This window comes from Etheostoma spectabile, chromosome 12 (assembly GCF_008692095.1).
Source record: "Etheostoma spectabile isolate EspeVRDwgs_2016 chromosome 12, UIUC_Espe_1.0, whole genome shotgun sequence".
NCBI lineage: Eukaryota > Metazoa > Chordata > Actinopteri > Perciformes > Percidae > Etheostoma > Etheostoma spectabile.
In genome coordinates, this window is record NC_045744.1 from 23,147,012 (window position 1) to 23,167,141 (window position 20,130).

Genomic DNA, 20,130 nt, shown 5'->3' on the forward strand with positions numbered 1-20,130 from the left:
TTCACAAAGGAGTTTTTGTGCCTAACTGCAGCCATTTTTACAATGTGAACTTGTTTAAAACGGAGAGTGTTACATTCTCTGGTTTACCGACTGGTCGGAGGTCCGTGGATTGGCAGGGAACAAACTGCTGCACGGACCCTGGATCAATTTTGGGAAGAAGATGCCTCCTTCAGGAGTGATAGTGGGCAGCACCCTGGAGAGGACAACCGGCCGTCCTCCAGCTGGAAAACACGTTCACCAATCAGAGGAGAGGATTCCTGCTGGCCTGCTAGAAGGAATCTCTCCCGCTGAGCTGCAGAGGAGGCCAAATCAGGGAGCTGCAGATGTAATCACAGTATTTCTGTCCAGAGGTCTGTTTTATATCCAGCAGCCTTTTACCCTCAAACGGGGGAGAAGAAGCAGGAAAGCGCCCAATCATCCAGTTTAATTTGATTGAAAAGGGTTACTTGCGTGCTGAAATTAGATATTGGCTATTTGTAAGCCGCGGCTGCTCTCAGAAAATGTCTCCAAGAACAAAACGGAGACAAAACTGGTTCTTTCTGAGGGAAAGTAGGTCACATACAGAGCCATAAGACAACATCTCAGCAACGAACAATATCTCGGACACACTGGGATATAGTTCCACTTTCTTTTTGTGAAAATGACATAGAGGAGTAACAGATTCGCGCTTCAAAGTTTAGGAAAATAAAACTGTATGAATGAGTACAGACGTCAACAATACACTATCAAGTAAAGGTTATTTTTGCACTAGACTTAGACTTATTAATCCCTTTGGGATGACTCCCGCAAGGAAATTAAAGTTACCAGCATCCGATACAGCATGAGAAGGAGAAGAAACAAGAATACAACACAAAAAACACAATGATCATAATGACGCACAAGACAACACACAGAGTACATGTGGTCACATGGAGGGATTTTTTGAGGTGACTAAGGGGTGGGAGATGAAAGAACAAAAATAAGGTCCCCGAGGCAGTCGGGTCGGAGGGGGGTAGGGATGGGGATGGGGTGTGTATGTGTGTTTGTGTGTTTGTGGGTCTCTGTGTGTGTGTGTGTGGTGAGGTGTGGGGCGGCGGACTGACTAGAAATACTGACTAGAAAGACCAGAAGAGACGGTCTCGACGCTGTAGCTTAAGTGGAGCAATGCAACGCATTCTCACAAACGGAATAAATGTAATGGTTATTTTCAGGTTTTATTTTAAGGGTCTTTAGCCTCTTAGCGGTTAGCCGAATGAGCTGTTAGCTAAACTACCCTTCCCGGTGGAGGCTAACGGCAGACCGCCACAACGAGAACCGAAAGCCTGGAACGGAACCTGTTATAAATCCTCTGAACAGGATTATCGTATGCGTGTGCGCAAGACGGATCGTGCAGGCAGCAGAGATTGGGTCCCAACAACAGTAGGGTGACCAGACGTCCCCGGATCTGTCCCCGGATCTGTCCCCGGATCTGTCCCCGGTTTTCACTGTGACTGGCAGACCCGAAATTGGAATGAAAGAAAGAAAACCCTGACCAAACGGAGCCGATAGTCGCTCCAGACAAGCTCAGAGAGGTTTTAGAAAGCCGTGTTTTACGATGCTAAAATCACTGATTATTTACATGGAGTCTGGTGGGTTTAGCCAACGCAATTTCGCGGACTTTTATGTTTTAAAAAAGGATTTTAATCTTTAACAGAAAGGTCGACCTCCTTAGAAATCCTTTCCCTAATGTTGTCTGTTGGGGGGAAACAGCTCTAGGTCAAGGGTCCCCGTTTTAAGTTTTACAAAAATAAAAACATGACGTGTTTTGGAGGTAAATCCGCTTCTGAGCTGAAAATGTCCCCGGATTTTGTCTGAGAAATCTGGTCCCCTTAAACAACAGGTAAGAGTAACCGAACGTTGACAGCTGCGCACGATGTTATTATTGAAAACGGAGAGGTTGAAATGTCCATTTATGAAAATAGCCGCCCACGTGTAAACGGAGCATAAAACAAGATTTGAAGTTTACAGAAGAAACACTTCAAACAAACGCAAATGCACACAGAGGATAATCAAAGAAAAAGATCAAAGCACAACACAGCTTTAAAAGTTCACGTGGAAGCGTCTTTATCATTGATTCCATGAGTCGCTGATAACAATACCATCAGCCGTCAGGATGAAAGCTCCCCGAGACACTTTTGTTTAACGTGAATAGAAAAAAAATATGTCTCTCTCCTGCCAATTTCCAGAGGTTATCTGCAGTGCGGCGAGGGTTGAGTTTAAGGACAGTGGGAGAACCCGGTATCATGAATTCTTTCTGTTCTCCAGAAACCAAACAAGTTTGTCCTTGTCGGCCGACATCAAAGGGAAAGACACCGCAGGAGAGGAAGATAAAGGAAGATGGAGATTTAGATTCAGATTCAGCACCGCACACCACACACACAAACACACACACACACACACACACACACACACACACACACACACGGCCTCACCATGTTGTTGTCTCTCCGGTGGGGGACTCCTGAGTGCTGGCTGAAGACATTTCACAGTCTGGTGAGCACATATATCGCCTTATCATCAGCTGCAAGCTCACTCCTCACACTGTCACTCAACACACACAACACACACACACACACACACACACACACACACACACACACACACACACCACACACACACACACAGTACGCCTGTTTGCAGACAGCTGATGCAGGGATAAAGTTGAATCTTTTGTTTTCACAGGGAAATATGTATGTTTTGCTACATGCATCTGACGGCTGGAGATTCAGTTTAGTATAAGAGAGTTTATGAAGAGTTAACCCCGACCCTAACCCCCCACCCTAACACCCACCCTAACCCCCACCCTAACCCTTTACATCCAGCATTAGATTATTGGATTAAAAAAGTCTCTCAGACATGTCACCTGTCTGTTTCCTTCATTCCCTTCCATACTTTTTTCTTTCCATTATCATCTCAAATTCTATCCCCAACTTTTCATTTGTCCTTTGGTTCTTTTCTCATTCTATACTTTCTTTCCATTCCTTAATCGTTTCCTCTTTGTTCCTTTATTTCCTCTTCTCTTTCCGTTGCTTCTCTTTTGACCAAAACTGGGCTTATCCCCCAATTATTGTTTCTTTTTAAAGCTTTCATAGCTTTTTTCAACGTTTTTGTGAGTTGTTTTTTTTTAGCTTTCTGTGCCTTTTTTCAAGGTTTTGTGACAAAGTTTTAAAGTTGTTTCTAGATACTTTTCTAATCTTTGTATGTATTTTATTTTATTTTTTCACATTTTTTCCGACATTTGTTGCCTTTGGCGTTTTTTTGTCTCTCTTTACAAGTTTTTTTTCAACCATTTTTTATGTTTTTGCACTTTCTTCAATACATGCTGACACCTCCCTAGATAGTTGGAGCTCTCACCCCCCCCCCCCCCCCCCACTCCTCATAAATACTTCTGACACTTTAAACACTTTTACTGTTAATATCTTGTTTTCCTAAGTTAAAAAGAACACACGCTTTTACTTTGAAGTGTTTTTTCACTGCCATTCTGGGAGAAACTGTACTTAGAAGTAAACGAGTGAGTGAGTACGTCTTTAAACTCTTGTGCATATGTGTGCATGGCTGTGTGATGTAAATGTGTGTGTTTGCGTCTCTTCTCGGTATCTCTCCATTCTCTCCGCCTCTAAACTCATGAGAACCTGAGGGAAGCAACTCTGCTCGCTGAGGCTAAATCGCTTCACGTCCTCCCGACCCGAAGTCGTTTTCTCCGCTGTCGTTCGGGGAGACAAATAACCCGGCTGTGCAGCCCTCAGCTAGTGCACTGGAGAGTTTATTCCAATTTGAATATAATCCTAAACCGGCGCACGGAAGCGGGGTTCAAGACGTGATGTGATTCACAGCTGCGGCGATGTGTTCAGGGAGCTGGGAGAGGGCAGAATCTGCTCACTTCTCACTGCTAAAGAGCAGTTTTACACTGTAAGGACTTTGTTTTCTGACAGATGAAACACTAATGGTGGGTTTATACAACTGTGGAAGGCAGTCGTTGCCTCTGGCGTGTGAATTATACTCCAGTGTCAGATTTCACCTCTTGATAGCCTCCACCACAACCCTACACCAGTGTAAGGTTTTGTTAACTACACAAATTACAACACTTGTCATGTTGTGGGCGCCTTGGGAAATAGTCTTGGGAAGGAACTTGTTTTGGTGGAACATGTGTACGAGTAAAGGTTGTTTAAGTCGTGCGAGAGATAACTCAGATTGACAGTTAGTCTAGCTATCCATCTAGCTATCCATCCATCCACCCATCCATCCATCTTCATCCGCTTATCCGTTATCGGGTCTTGGGGGCAGCAGCTCCAGCAGGGGACCCCAAACTTCCCTTTCCCGAGCCACATAAACCAGCTCCAACTGGGGGATCCCGAGGCGTTCCCAGGCCAGGTTGGAGATATAATCTCTCCACCTAGTCCTGGGTCTTCCCCGAGGCCTCCTCCCAGCTGGACGTCCCTCCACCTAGTCCTGGGTCTTCCCCGAGGCCTCCTCCCAGCTGGACGTCCCTCCACCTAGTCCTGGGTTTTCCCCGAGGCCTCCCTTCTAGCTGGACGTCCCTCCACCTAGTCCTGGGTCTTCCCCGAGGCCTCCTCCCAGCTGGACGTCCCTCCACCTAGTCCTGGGTCTTCCCCGAGGCCTCCTTCCAGCTGGACTTCCCTCCACCTAGTCCTGGGTCTTTGCCGAGGCCTCCTCCCAGCTGGACGTGCCTGGACCACCTCCCTAGGGAGGCACCCAGGAGGCATCCTCACCAGATGCCCGAACCACTTCAACTGGCTCCTTTAGACGTGAAGGAGCAGCGGCTCTACTCCGAGCTCCTCTTGAATGACTGAGCGTCTCACCCTATCTCTAAGGGCGAGAGACCCGAGGAAACCCATTTCGGCCGCTTGTACCCAGCTAGTCTAGCTAGCTGTCTGGATTTACACTTAAGTTAACCATAGTCCTCAAAATGCTAAAACAAAGAAAGACAAAGGTAACGGACATCGTTGAAAAGACATGCATCTGGTAGAGTTTCCTGTGGCACCAGAGTAATCATGGAAGTGGAACGTCAAGGATGTAAATCGTAACCCTATCCACAACCTTGATGTTCCTTCTTTGAGGAAGTGCATGTCACCTTGGCGTAGCCTAGCGTGTAGCTGTGAAGGCTTCGTTAAATGGCTCCTTAATGCACAGGTTTTAATCTTACTTCAGTTCGTTTGGACATGGCCATCAGATGTTAGTATCTGTGCCAAACATTGCACTTTGTGATCCAAACTAAAGGTCTTAAAGGAGTCCAGAGGTTGAAGAAACAAGCACATGATTCAGATTTCACAAAATCATCGTCCATGATACTGCAGCCAAAACTTCTATAAATAAAAGCAAAAAAGGTGCAAAAATCCCATCAGCACCAAAGGAATAACACAGGTATGACCTACACAGACTGTCTAGTGAGTCACTCAGGATATATTCCTAAAAACCAAATAACTCGTTTGAAAGTATCTTCTGGAAACCTGGGCCTTTGGGATGAAAAAGACTTTCCCTCCTTCTGTAGCAGCGTGGCTTTCTTGAAAGTGTCTTCTTCACACTTTGCTAATGAGCTTAGCGCTCTGTCTGGCTGCCATTAGTGGAATTATGCTCACACAGCGGGTGTTAAACATTGTTTGGTGCTTCAGTTAATCAGGTCACGAGAGCAGACATACTGCACGTGCTGAAAAAAAAACAGGTATCAACTGGGACAAAAAAACTTGCTGCATTCATATACAAAGCAATTTTGTAGTATTGATCATTATGTTACGACAGTATATTGAGTTATGTGGGCTGTCAGATATGTATGTTTTCATGTGAGAGAACGAATTTTAAAAACAAAAATGACTGGAAGCATTCCTTATCAACTGTTGACAGAAAATCAAGCAGGCTCAGATTCATATTTGTCATCCATAATATATTATGGACACTAATCATCAACCACAGCCCTGATTCCTTCAACGATTCGATATCCAGGATGAACCCATTGAGGACATGAAATGGCATTTTTCAGCACAAAGTGTCACACACACACACACACACACACACACACACACACACACAACACACACACACACACACACACACACACACACACACACACACACACACACACCTGTAACACAGATAACTGAAAATTGTCTGGTCAGATCTGTAAGTTTCTTTACTTGTTCACTCATCAGATCATTCCTAATTTCAATCACACCTTGGACAATTTGAGCAGCATTTGAATGGCTGCTGGGGTTCAGGAAGTTTGGCTTCAGTAGAAAAAAAAATGGAGAAACGGGTTATATTTGCCAAAGAAAAGTATAAAAAAACAGTTTTAAATCGAAATACTTCAACATTGCCTCCTTCAGTTGCCCCTGAAATCCTAAAATTTGGCATTAGCAACTACATTTACAGAGTTTACATTGCAAAGTTACAACAATTCACCTATTTCACAAGAAAGACCCAAAGCTAGAGAGAAAAAAAATTACAATTCTTCTGAAATGTGTTTTTCTTCTATTGCACCCCCCCCAGGGGAACCCAAAACCCCCCACGTGGTTTCCCACCCTGAAGAATGAGCAGCGAGGCTCTGCTTACCGTAGGTGAGCACGTAGAGCGGCTTGCCGTTGTTGTCCATGGTGGTGAGACAGGGCGCCTTAGGAGATATGGTGCCCCACCTCTGGAGGGCCGCCTCCAGGGACGGGGGCCAGTTGGTTACCACGCCCAGCTGCTCGCCCCGCAGCAACACCATCTGGGCCCCCTCCGCCTTGGGCTGGTTGGGGTCTGGCTGCTGGACTGCAGGATTAACCAAGAGGAGAGTCAAGAGCTTGTACGTTTAAGATTTCTTGACAGTTTTAACGATGAATGCCCACCAGCCTTTCAAAGAGCATACTCCAGTTTCTCACAACTGGAAAAACTTTTTACATGATGTTTATATACACACATACATGGTAGAAAATACATTTGTAAAACCCATCCATCCAGCCATCCATCCATCCATCCATCCAGCCAGCCAGCCAGCCAGCCAGCCAGGCAGCCAGCCAGCAAGCCATCATCGGGTCTTAGAGGGCGGCAGCTCCAGTAGGGAACCCCAAACTTCCCTTTCCCTAGCCACAACAACCAGCTCCGACTGGGCGATCCCGAGGCGTTCCCAGGCCAGGTTGGAGATATAATCCCTCCATCTAGTCCTGGGTCTTCCCCGAGGCCTCCTCCCAGCTGGACGTCCCTCCACCTAGTCCTGGGTCTTCCCCAAGGCCTCCTCCCAGCTGGACGTCCCTCCACCTAGTCCTGGGTCTTCCCCAAGGCCTCCTCCCAGCTGGACGTCCCTCCACCTAGTCCTGGGTCTTCTCCGAGGCCTCCTCCCAGCTGGAGGTCCCTCCACCTAGTCCTGGGTCTTCTCCGAGGCCTGCTCCCAGCTGGAGGTCCCTCCACCTAGTCCTGGGTCTTCCCCAAGGCCTCCTCCCAGCTGGACTTCTCTCCACCTAGTCCTGGGTCTTCCCCAAGGCCTCCTCCCAGCTGGACGTCCCTCCACCTAGTCCTGGGTCTTCCCCGAGGCCTCCTCCCAGCTGGACGTGCCTGGACCACCTCCCTAGGGACCCCCCCAGGAGGCATCCTTACCAGATGCCCAAACCACCTCAACTTGACTTCTCGTTCTTTTTAATACTCTAAATTTCTACATACGTATCTTCCTAAATTCACCTTTAAGGGTATTTTCATATAGCCTGGTATCCATGTGTTTTATATCAAAATGTTCAGAACAAGCTCAGCTTTACAAATCTGTCCTAGAGCAATTGTCATAGCAAAGTTTGGCTCTAAAGCTGAAAAGTTGAAGTTCGATGTCTTGAACCAAAACAATTCATCCAAGTGAGTCAAAGTGTGTTTTCACAAGAGTGAAAACACACTTTGACTCACTTGGATGAATTGTTTTGGCGCTCAAAATGAGTTCAACACAGGTTTTAGATTAGCTCAACGGACTCCCAGGTCCACCAAAAATACACAGAGAGACAGATGAGACGAGTGGCACAAGCTATCGTCCCTGTCTTCGTATTCGCCGTGTGATAGACGTTTGGCCTGCCCATGAAAAGGAAGTGGAAGAGGACATTCTGCCCATTCCAACAATAACTTAACCACATGTCTGCGCTGTATTACTGCTGAAATATCATTAGAGACATTAAATGAACAATGTTTTGACACATCCACGCACCAGTCGTCCTCACAGGGTTGATGCATTTGATCTTTAGAAGTGATTTAACTTTTAATTAAGCATGATAACCATGATACCAAGCTTTAGTCTTTCCAACATTTGTTATTCGTGCTTAAATTATGAATTTGCTTCTGTCTCTGCAGCTTGTGATACTGGGAACACAAAGAAATATTCATCAGTTAGTCTCCGTCTTTGTCACCTTAGGGAAAAGAAGCTCTAACGAGCTCGGCTCGAGTAATTCAGCTGTGTGGATCATTGTCCATGTTGTCAAATGTTTCTCTGTGTATTATCTTTTGAATGTCTAATTTAAATAAAGTAAGGGGGGGTAGTAATGGTTCAATCCTTTCTAGCGTGTGCAGTAAGATGTTTTGAAATCAGATTTTTAAAAGCTTAATTTGTGCTCTCAGTACCACGGCCACACCTGGAATTCTGGTTCAGATAAAACTGAAAAGTCTGAAAGTCTGGACCAAAAGCCATCTAACTTACAAAAAAACATATTAAGAATAATAGATAGATAGATAGATAGATAGATAGATAGATAGATAGATAGATAGATAGATAGATAGATAGATAGATAGATAGATATTTATTTATTGATCCCAAAAAATGGGAAATTACGGTGTTACAGCAGCACACGTTCATTAGTCACACAGCACAGAATATAAATATAAATGAGATACTAGTAAAATACATACATACAGTATACATGAAATAATAGTAATAATTATAATAATAATAATAGGAAGAAAAATATAAGAATAAAATATAAGAACAAATAATTAAATATACACAGGATGGGAAAACAAAATGTGCAACTGCTTAAATAATATGCTAAATGTAAATGAAACAATTGTGCCAATGGTAGGAAACGTTTCAGTACCAGACCGCCTTCAGGCAAAATCTGAAGATCTAGTACGGTAACGTTGCCTACTATTACGCTTTATATATCTTTTGCAAGTTAGACAGTGTGCGGGAGTGTCTTTGCAACTTTTGTCCTGCTTGTCCCCCAATGACACACCTGTCTCACGTTGTAGGTGTGGAAAAGTATTGCTCTGTACATGGGTGAATAAGCAAAAAGGGACAAACTATACAAATGTTTATCTGGGAAAAGAGGATGTGGGAAAGCACGTGCGTGTGTCTGTGTGGAAGTGAGTGAAGTTGTTACCTTCCAGAAGCTCCTCGAAGTCGTCGACAAAAAACTCTCTCAACGGCGGCCGTTTGGGTCTCTTCAGAGTGTTGACCAGCTGCTGGATTTTGGCTGAAACTCTGCTGCTGACTGGTACACCTGCAGAGCACACACCACACACACACACACACACACACACACACACACACACACACACACACACACACACACACACACACACACACACACACGAACACACACAGCACACACAAACACACACACGCACACACAGACACACACACACACACACACACACACACACACACAGACAGACAGAGGCACACGCACACACACACACACACACACACACACCACAGAGCACACGCACATGCACGCACGCACGCACACACACACACACACAGACACACACACACACACACACACACAGAGGGACAAACACACACAGACACAGACAGACAGAGACACACACACACACACACACACACAAACGCACACACACACACACACACACCACACACAGACAGACAGACAGACAGAGTCACACACATGCATGCACGCACGCACGCACACACACAGAGTCACACACACACACACACACACACACACACAGACAGACAGACAGAGGCACACGCACCAAACACGCACTCCCACGCACGCACCACACACACAGACACACATGCACGCACGCACACACACACACACACACACACACACACACACACACACACACAAACACAAAGACAGACAGACAGACAGAGGCACACGCACACACACAGTCACAGACATACACAAACACACACACAGAATCATACACAGACAGACAGACAGACAGACAGACAGACACACACACACAAACACACACACACACACACACAAATGTCCCATATTAAACTCCAAAATGTGCTTTCACAGATGCACGTGTTGAATTAGTCGTAGTAGTGTCTCATTCCACTGAGCGATATCCTGAGTGCCTTCTGCTGCTTCACCTCCGATAAAGATAAACCTCCACAAGTTTCAAATCTACATCAAAGTGGCACGTTTCCCCTCGAGTGAGCAATCAACAAGAAGCCGCTGCTGGCGCTGAACACGCCGCTGGGTGATAGCAGAGACGTGGAGACAGCCCACGAGAGAGAGAGAGGTACAAATTGCTCTTTCATTTGATTTTAAACCAAACCGTGTGGAGCGTGGAGCTTTAAGACAGAGAGGGATGGACGTCTAAGTGCTGAGATCTGGAGGAAAAGACATGCTTTGGCAGATTTGGTTTGGAGCAGCTGGCCGAGCCGAAGACATAACTGAGGAAAAATGACTATGAAGAAGTCGGTGAGCTGTACAATCCTGTGGAGGCAGGTTTAGTGTTTGTCTCTGTAGGTAAACGTCATGAGGTCATTACATCATTCTCCCTCGGGCTACATTTACATTTCTGCATTTTGGTTTAAAAATGAATATATTTTTAACTATGTTTACACCTCGCATTCACACTGCTCTGGCGTTTCCGACCCCCACAAACCGGGGAAATTTTCTAAGTAATGACGAAAAAACTGTCGGCGCGTCCACATGATACAAGTCTTCCGTTATCACGCACCCTCCACGCAGTTACTAGCAGCCAAGGACATCTGTCCCCCACTAAAAGTCTGGAGATCTGTTAATGAGTAAAGTAGCTTTGTCCAGAGTTGTACCCATATAAACCCATATATCTGATATAGAAAAACTTTGAAAACGGGTCAAATTTGACCCGAGGGGAACTCAAAGGTTAAGTTTCCCTGCATGAAAAAGATCAAGGAAGATAATGAATGAATATTAGTCTTTTTAGTTTTCTATTTTTGTTATTGTTAGCGTAATTCTTGCTTCCCCGTGCCCTGCCGCCCCTCTCCCCAGATGGTCTCCCTTACTCACCGTCTCCGGTCTCCATCAGCTCGGCGTTGCCGTACTTGGGCGTCTGTCTCTGGGCCGCGGGGCCGGCGCCCGGGGCTCTCTCCACCTGGATGTCGTCGCCGGCCGTGTTGTTGGTGTAGCCGGTGACATCTGGAGGGGCGGAGTGGTTCTCTGGGATGGGAGAAAACGGGGAGTGAATATAGCTGTAAACCTCCTTTGTCTGAAACACTCTGTCTCTTAAAGACCCCCCTCTTCCCAAAAAGGCCCGGTCTGCTCTGATTGGTCAGTGTCTCATAGGTCGTCTGCATGTGCACTCTCAGCGTCTCTGCACCGCCATCGCAGCACTCTCTACCTATATACAGTACAGTTGTGACATCACAACCCGGACCGAAGTCCTGACGGCTCAATTAAAGGCACAGTTTCTGGATTAAGCGTTTTGACACTTTCACTGTATCTATAAAGCACCTCAACCTGCTTTATAGTAAAAAAAAGACAAATATCTCACTTATTTACAATTTGGGACCTTTAAACCATGAGCTGGATCAGAACACTTGAAAGGACAACTTAAATGTGCTCAGTTGGATTTTCCTTTTTTTTTTTTTTATTCTTCTTTAATCAACTTTAGCCTGGGTGTGTAAACTTTCTCAAGCCACAGTAAATTGAGGGAGCAAAAGCAGTATCGGCTCCAAACATCGGCTCAAGAAAATCGGCAGCCAGTTTTAAAAAAGAATTCAGTATCGACACCGTAACTAAAAAATCCATATCGGTCGATCCCTACACACTACCCACCGCCGCATACTGCGACGCCTGCCTTTCTCTGAGGAAAGAAAAAAAAAAACTCAATTTCCATCAACACCCACACTTGAACGTTGTTGTTTAAAGGTCGTTTCTCCCACATATTTCTGCTGCATTTAGATTGTGTTTCAGCCTGTCTGTTGCGCCTGGTGTTTCAAAGCTCAGACCAGGCCTCGAATTTTTCAACTGTGCCTCTTTTGAGAGGATCGGCTGCTGTTCGACAACATCAAATGCTGTTTACCGTTCTGCTCGAGGGGACATTTACTTTGAGTGGTCGGAGCATGAAATGATGTGGGGAGAAAGATGTGTGTTGAATCTAAAAAAAAAAAAAGGGGGATGTGCGTCGGTGTGTCGCTTACTGTTCCTTTGCATTCAATTTAATTCTATTCAATTCTATTTGTAGTAGCTCCTCTCAGACCACATGTTCTTGTAGGGCTTTTTTCCATATGGTGTCATAACAAGAGTTATCTCAGGACACTTTACAGATAGAGTTGGTTCTAGACCACAATCTAATTTACACAGACCCATCAATTCCAATGATTCCCCCCCCCCCGAGCAAGCATTTAGTGCGACCCGTGCCAGGGAAAAGCTTCCTTTCAGGCAGACACCTCGGACAGAACCAGGTCTCTGGTAGGCGGGCGTCTGCCGGGGCCGGGTGGGGGACTGATAACCTGGTAACCTCCCATTTAGGGGGGTCAGGTTCAGATCCCCAACGGCAACCACAGAGCTCATAGCGATGGGAAATGCCTTCAAATGGAGAAAAAAGTGAGGTTTTATTTTTGCAGGGCCACGGAAAGTGGTGTAGATGAAATGCTTGAAATCCAAGTCCTTAAAGCTTCAGTAGGTAACTTTTGTAAAAATGTATTTTTTACATATTTGTTAAAACTGTCACTATGTCCTGACAGTAGAATATGAGACAGATAATCTGTGAAAAAATCAAGCTCCTGTGGCTCCTCTCTGTGCTCCTACTACCACTTGCAGAAATACACCGCTCCCGGTCAGAAACAGCCAATCAGAGCCAGGAGGACTGTCTTAGCAGTGTCAATCACTCTCGTGTACGCGCTGCTCATACCCCTCCCCCGCACAGCGCGTACCACCGTTCAAGCTCAAGATTGCCAGTGCACTGCAACTGTGCTTATCGCGGAGAAACAACTTTTCAGGAAAACAGGCAATTTCTCGAGTGACACCTGCTCAGAAAACAAAGACGGGCAAACAGAAGAAGACCGATGACGAAAAGCAAGCTAAAAAGAAAGAATTAAACCGAGCCCGAATAAAACGAGGTCAACATCGAAGCGGCTTTTCAGAGGTGGAGGGAGCTACGCCTCCTGGAAGGATTCAACACGGATTCTGAGCTAGCGTTAGCCACATTTCTGCGTGACATGTAAGTATCCCTGCTTGATTTGTTTAATTTTTTAAGAACTAAACAACTAAGATAACAATGGTTACAGTACACTTTCAGTACACTGGTGATAGCGCAAATCTCAGTTTACTCTGTAGCTTGTTGCTAAGTCTAACAGTTAGCTTGTTAGCTTGTGTCACGGCAGGAATGTTGTAGCAGGTGAAGATTTGTTGTGGGTTGGGGTTTTTGTTTGGGGTTATTTTCCCATTTGGCCTTCCCGGTGTTTTTGTCCCGGTTTTCTCCCTAGTCTGGTGTCATAGATTCTGTCTTATGTTTCCCTGTGTGTTTGTTATGCTTTCTGCTTTATTTTGGTAGTCAACTTCCTGTCTTGTCCTGTCTTGTCTAGTCTAGCTTTACTTTGTTTGTCTGATTGTCCAGCCCCGCCCTAATGTGATTCACCTGTTGTCTCATCTGTTCCCTATTGCCTCATTACCTCATGTATTTAACCCCAGTGTTTCCTTTGCCTCTTGTTAGATCCTTTTGTTCTCCAGCGTGTCGTCACCTCTCCTCTGTTCCAGCTCCAGTAAGACTTCCCCGTGATATTTTTGCCTGTTTACCTTCCCCTGTGAGTTTCCAGCCCTTGTGCTTCGGTTTTTGGTTTTTCTCTGGCTCCCTGTGTTTTGACGTTTTTTGGTATCCGTTGCTGCTGTGTTTTCCCCCAATAAACGTTTTTTGCCTTCCACCTGCTACACTGCGTTTGGGTCCTCCTTCCGCCCCCATCACAACAAGATAAACTTTACTTGCAAACTCTTTCACCCTCAGTATAAGCAATATTGTTTCGATACCTACATTTAGTAAGTCAAAATGTTTTTTTGTCGATCACAATAAATGTAGCTATGGTTAAACTACTTGTGTGCTGTCCCCATCATCGTTTGGCAAGGCAGAATTCTATTTTTGATTATTTTTGAACATACATGTTTTCTTCCCCCTCAGGATGTAATTTATAAATCAAATGTCTGACACAAATTCTTTATGCTCCTTCAACAGGTCAGACGTTGCCCCGGACACCGAGGCACGTGAAGGAATCGTCTTTCAGTCCAAATCAAAATGTTCAGTATTTCCTTGTGCTGGAGTACTTTGCAAAAACAGCTGATTTATTTTACCCATATGCAAAATAAAACCTACATATTTCTAAAATGTTGTTATTCCGTGGCTTATTGAGCTTCCTCCCTGATTCATCATTCCTACTGAAACTTTAGTGTTTTAAATTGATCCAAAAGGTTATTTAGTGATGTACTGTGTAAAGTGCTTCTTTTGTTCTCACAAATGAGCAATTACATAAAAAATAATTTTAAACCCATTTATTAAAAAAAAATTACAAAACTTAATAGAAATAATTTATATAAGCATTTTTTTTTACATAAGCTATACCCTCCTCAGAATAAATCCCCTGTATTGTCCATGAGGATGTGGAAAGCATCGGTGGCCCTGCTTACTAGCCTGCGTGTTCACGGCAGGCCCCGCTGTGGGGGAGGAGCTGTGGAGGGGGGGCTGTAGCGCAGCAGAGAGCATGGGGGAGGGACCTGGAAGGTGTGCTTGTTCAAATTTTTAGGCTAAGGCCACGTTTTCTCAGAACTCCCTACTGCAGCTTTAAGCCTGTTGCTACTGTAGGAGTCTGACAACAGAAATAGATCTCACCTCGTTCAGTTTTCTTTAACCCTTGTGTTGTTTGAAAATTGAAAATGAAATTTTTGTTGTGCTTTTCCAGTGTTTTTGTCACTATTTCTGATTTATTTGTCACTTTGTCCATGCTTTTGGCGCTTTAAAAAAAAAACCTGAGCTGGTTTAATGATAGATTTCACACTTATTCTTTGAATTCATGGTCAACAAAGCTCATTTATATCAAATTATACCTAGGTTTTTAGTTAAAAAGGCAGAAATTATGAATTATTTTGACTAATAGTTAAGATCAGAGGATGTTGAGTGGATCTCAGATGGGGTAGATGTCAAACTTTGGTCCGGAGACTGTTCTGAAACCATTACAAAAAGAATTGAAATGCTATTAGATTAAATAAAACACCAAAATAATTCAATGAAAGTAATCATTAATGTCACCTGAACTACGTATGGAATCATCCATGTCATTTTTGGGCAATTTGGTTGAAATACATCCATATTTCTGATACAAAACACTTTGAAACGGGTCAATTTGACCCGAGGACAACACGAGGGATAAAATGTTGCGTGATTTCACATTTTATTGCACGGCCACTTCATACTAAACCCTCCGAGATCGAAAGACTCACCGGTGCGTCTAAACAATGTTTGACAACACTCCTACTCATGAAGCGATGTTAAAAAATGTAATCATATATTACACTACTCTGTGAATCTAGAGGCTTTGGTTAACTCATTTCAAACACCGGAACAATTCGTCGACAGCAATGGAAATCGAGCGTGGTCACTGTGCCTCTTTGCTTTGTACTACACTTCTACAACCTCAGAGACATGGGTGCTGGGAGAGGTCGCCCCTTTAGATGAGGAGCTCTCACGTGTTTCCTCTCAGCATCCATCAGGGAGCTCCAGAAGATACAGGAGCTTAAACTCCTTCAGCCCGCCACGCCTCACAGCATGACGGCTCCCGCTGTGAAAACGCAGCACAGCAAGTTGCATATCAATGCTTTTATTTTGAAGGGTGGCTCACGTATACTAAATCAACCACTCTGTCATCAGGGTGGTATGGAAGCCACTAATGAGGATTTCTTTTAAATAAACCTTTTTTCTTTCCTTCAAATGTTGAGAAGAGGTGAGAGGATTTTAATATCTCACTTTGAAATTAAAGAATGTGTTTGATTCAAACACAAGGAGACTAGTGCATGTTTTCATCCAGTGATGTCTGACTATATTGCAGTCCAGAAACACTAACTACAACCTTTATGCTAAAACATAGAATTAAATTGACACGTCTATGACAGTGTCAACAAATCTGAACATTATAGGCATCACAAAAGTCAACTTTATGGCAGAACAGTTGTGTTTGTTTGGACAGGTGTACCTAATAAAGTGGTCACAGCCATGTGTGATGAACACCTCATCCCAAAACCAGGAGCATCAATCTGCTACACCCCCCCCCCCCCCACTTATCTGGTTTCAGTTTGTTAACCCCTGTTGTCTTAAATTAAAAATCTAATTTTGTCCCTTTTTTCAACACTTTTGACACTTTTTTTCCAATGTTTGTCACTTTTTTTTGACGTTTTCAACACTATGAAACACTAACTTATTAACTTAAGTTTTACAGTTGATTTATGGTCACTAAACCTCATTTATAGGAAAGCCTACCTAATGTTTGTGTTACAAAAGCAGAAATTAGGAATTATTTGGACTAAAATTAAAGGAATGGATGTTGATGGATAATCACAGACTGGAATATGTCAACTTTTACTCAATACTATTTCAAAAACACTTCCATTTTCTTTTTCAAATGCTATAAAAATGAATAAGACGCACCGAAATTAATGAAAGTAGAGATTTGTACTTTCCAAAGAGCGTTGTGTGGAATCAATCATGTTATTTTGGGGAACATTGATATAGGAACATGGGTCAATTTGACCCGAGGACAACATGACAACTGCAGAGATCGGCTCCCATCCAGCCAACACTAACGTTCCACTTTTATTCAGAATATGACAATATTCTAAATTTGTGAACAGCTGTTTGGATATTCCCAAATTAGTGGGAATATCCTCTATTTTGGAATAAGGGCAAAAAATTGAATACAGTGTGCATGTAAACGCAGTCACAGGATTTAAAGAAAGAAACCCACAAAATGCTGGCGACAGAACCAAGATGTGTTTTTGCTCCGATCTCCCAGTCTCCCTCTTACTTCATATTTCATCAACGCTTGTTCTCTCTATATACATCATGTACAGCATACCTACTTTGTAGTGAGTTAATAATTCAATCTTAATTGACACTGAAAAAACAAGTTAACATGATAAAAATACTACTTTAAATTAAATTTACTAGATTTAAATTAGTTGTATTGTCTCTGATCTAACTTTGTGCCTGAGTTTTGTGGCTTCATGTCCTCCATATGTACTGATTGATATCTGCATTTCTTTTTATCTTTGGCTCTTTAAACCCACTTAAATGCCAAATGCAGCATACTAACACAGATGTTTTGGTATAAGTTCATCCTCTTCTTCTCATCTATCAATTCCTGCCACTGACGCTGACTAAGATGCAACTGAATGTGATATAAAAGGCTGAAAACAAGTCAGAAAAAGAAAGATATATAGTGGAAGGATAAAGAAACAAGGGATAAAAGAGAGGAAGGGGGGGAAATAATTCCCAGCAAAGCACTGAGCCAAAGACAGCGAGACCAAACAGAATTTTTTATCCTGACATGGACTGCATATCAATAGTGCAGTACACAGCACAGGCATGCTAATTACTGTAGCAGTGTGTACGCTGTCTCTGCAACATCTGGGCTGTCTGCACTCAAACGGACGTGCACTCTATGAAGTTGTGTGTTGTTCATTGAGAGAGAGTGTGTGTGTCTGTGTGTCGCATCAGAATGTATTTTATAAGGATGTGTGGACCCTGGATTTCCACCAGCTGTGGATCGGCTCCATTCTCCGCAGTCCGTCAATTTGTTGCGGAACGGCTGTGGTCATGAGTGACAGCTGACGTCACGGGGACCCACGAGATCTCGCAAATTCACGTAGACTAGAACCACAAAAAAACGACAACAGTTGTTTCCATCCAGAGGAGTAGAGAGGAAACAACTCTAAGCTGTGTTTTCAAGGTGTAGTGCAGGGAAATATGGTCCGCCGTGAGCACGATGTATTTTATTTTGAAAAATAACCGGATGTTTTATTTTGTAGTCAGTGGAAATACACACATTGACTGTAATGGAAACCTAATTGTTGCTGTTCCGGAGTGGATCCGCAGCCGTTCCGCAGTTGGTGGAAATTGGGGGTGACGGGGAAAGAATATCAACTCTTGCTGAGGAGGAGGAGGATGAATGCTTTGTTCTCTGCTGGAATACCAATCCAGCGGCCTGTCTGAAGGATTCAGGAACGAGACACTTTCATTTCTACCACATGGGTGAAGGAGAGTTTTAAGGTGGCTTAATTAACCGGGGCAGAGCAGCAGCTACACCGCGGCGCTGTAAGATGACGTCATATTAAGAGAGACAAGGGTAGAGAGCAGCATAAAAGACCGAAAACCTGCGTAGGGACGTTGCTTAGGGTGCACAGGACTATCACCCAGGAGACAGGGGTTTGTGTCCCGTTCTTGTCCGGCGTTTCACTGAAATGTACATTTTGTAACCCAAACCAAGATCTTTTCCTAAACAGATGTCTCTTTCACATCCACAGGACTCTTGTTGAAGCCTTTTCTGTGGATAAGTGAGTCCGCCAAATCAAGTGAAATGTGCAGGAAAATGTCAGCAATGCATTTTATTAGAAAGGCAGTTCGTAGTGTGGTCTATATCGATGACGTTTCATTTATGGGATTGTTGAAAAATTGGTGACAAATGTCATAAATTGTTGATGTATGCAGACGATATCTTTTTGTTTGTCACAGATCCAGAACCTTCTTGTCAGAAAGAAGCAAAATGTCAGACTGACATGCAATGTGCATTCTTCATAGAAAACAAGACGTTTTTAGACATGCCTCATGATGTATTGTCTCTAGAAGTGTATTATTCAACTTTTGTTTTAGTTAAAGAATGAATAGAAAATCGCAATAAACAAAAATTGCAGTAAAACTCGAATCAGCACCCATGTATCGTGAAAGGATCAAATCAGGACAAAAGCATATGGTCCCAGCCCTAAAAATGATTATCTTTAAATGGAAGATACACTGTCTCTCATGTCACATGAATTAAGAACATGTTAGTAAGGATTCATTTCTGTTCTGTCTTGGTCTCTCATTTGGACTCGGACTTGACTTGGACTTGAACCTCTTTGGCCTCGCGTCTTGACTAGTCCTGGTCTTGGTCTACAGCCCTGTTCCAGGTAGCCCATTTTAAGAATACTGCATTACAAAAAAAACAACACAAAACTAAAAGGATGACGCAGGCAGACAGCCTACATTCCTCCACCATCTGCTCTCTGGCTCAGATGAAAAGCAGTTTGGAAAGCAGATTGCCTCTGGCTGAGCAAACAAGTGAAAGACATGCTGCATAATTATCCAAATCAATAAACAACACGGAACAGAGTAACCTTGAAAAGAGAGAAAACTCATTCATACAAGCTGCTATCAGGCTACATTTTAAAAGCATTGTTGATTCTCCTCAATTATTCGCTCTCTAAAAAGCTGTAAGCAACAGCTTTTTTTGTGTGTTTTAACCCACAAAAAACATATTACTTTGTTGTTTATGCATCTACAAAACCAACAACGCACAATGCTAGTGATGTTAGCATTGACATTTATCCATCTGCACTTTCACAACATGGCTAAGCAACAAATGTAATCAGCAGGGAACAACCGACAAGGGGCACAACTCCAACAGCAAGCACATGACGGAGGGCCCCGGGGGGGGGGGTCACTGAAACTTATGAGAGGAAAAATGCACTGATGGATGGCAGGAGACTGACCCTGCATCTCTATCTCTCTCTCTCTCTCTCTCTCTCTCTCTCTCTCTCTTCTCTCTCTGCCAGGCATGCTCCGATTTCAAACTTACCGGAGCGTCCCGGCCCAGAGTTTCCATTCTCTACCGTGCCCACCGGCACCGCCCTCATCCTCCTCCTCAAAGAGGGGTGGGATAAAAGGCCTGCATGC

The 20,130-nt window shown here is 43.9% G+C and overlaps 1 protein-coding gene across 1 annotated transcript in view; it reads right to left on the reverse strand.

Moving 5' to 3' along the window:
• The window catches only part of LOC116699670 (disco-interacting protein 2 homolog C), a 235,373-nt gene that overhangs the window by 71,636 nt on the left and 143,607 nt on the right, over nucleotides 1–20,130 (reverse strand). The window contains 3 exon segments of the mRNA XM_032532380.1: nucleotides 6,583–6,780; nucleotides 9,354–9,473; nucleotides 11,229–11,378. Coding sequence (XP_032388271.1) covers nucleotides 6,583–6,780; nucleotides 9,354–9,473; nucleotides 11,229–11,378 — 468 coding nt within the window.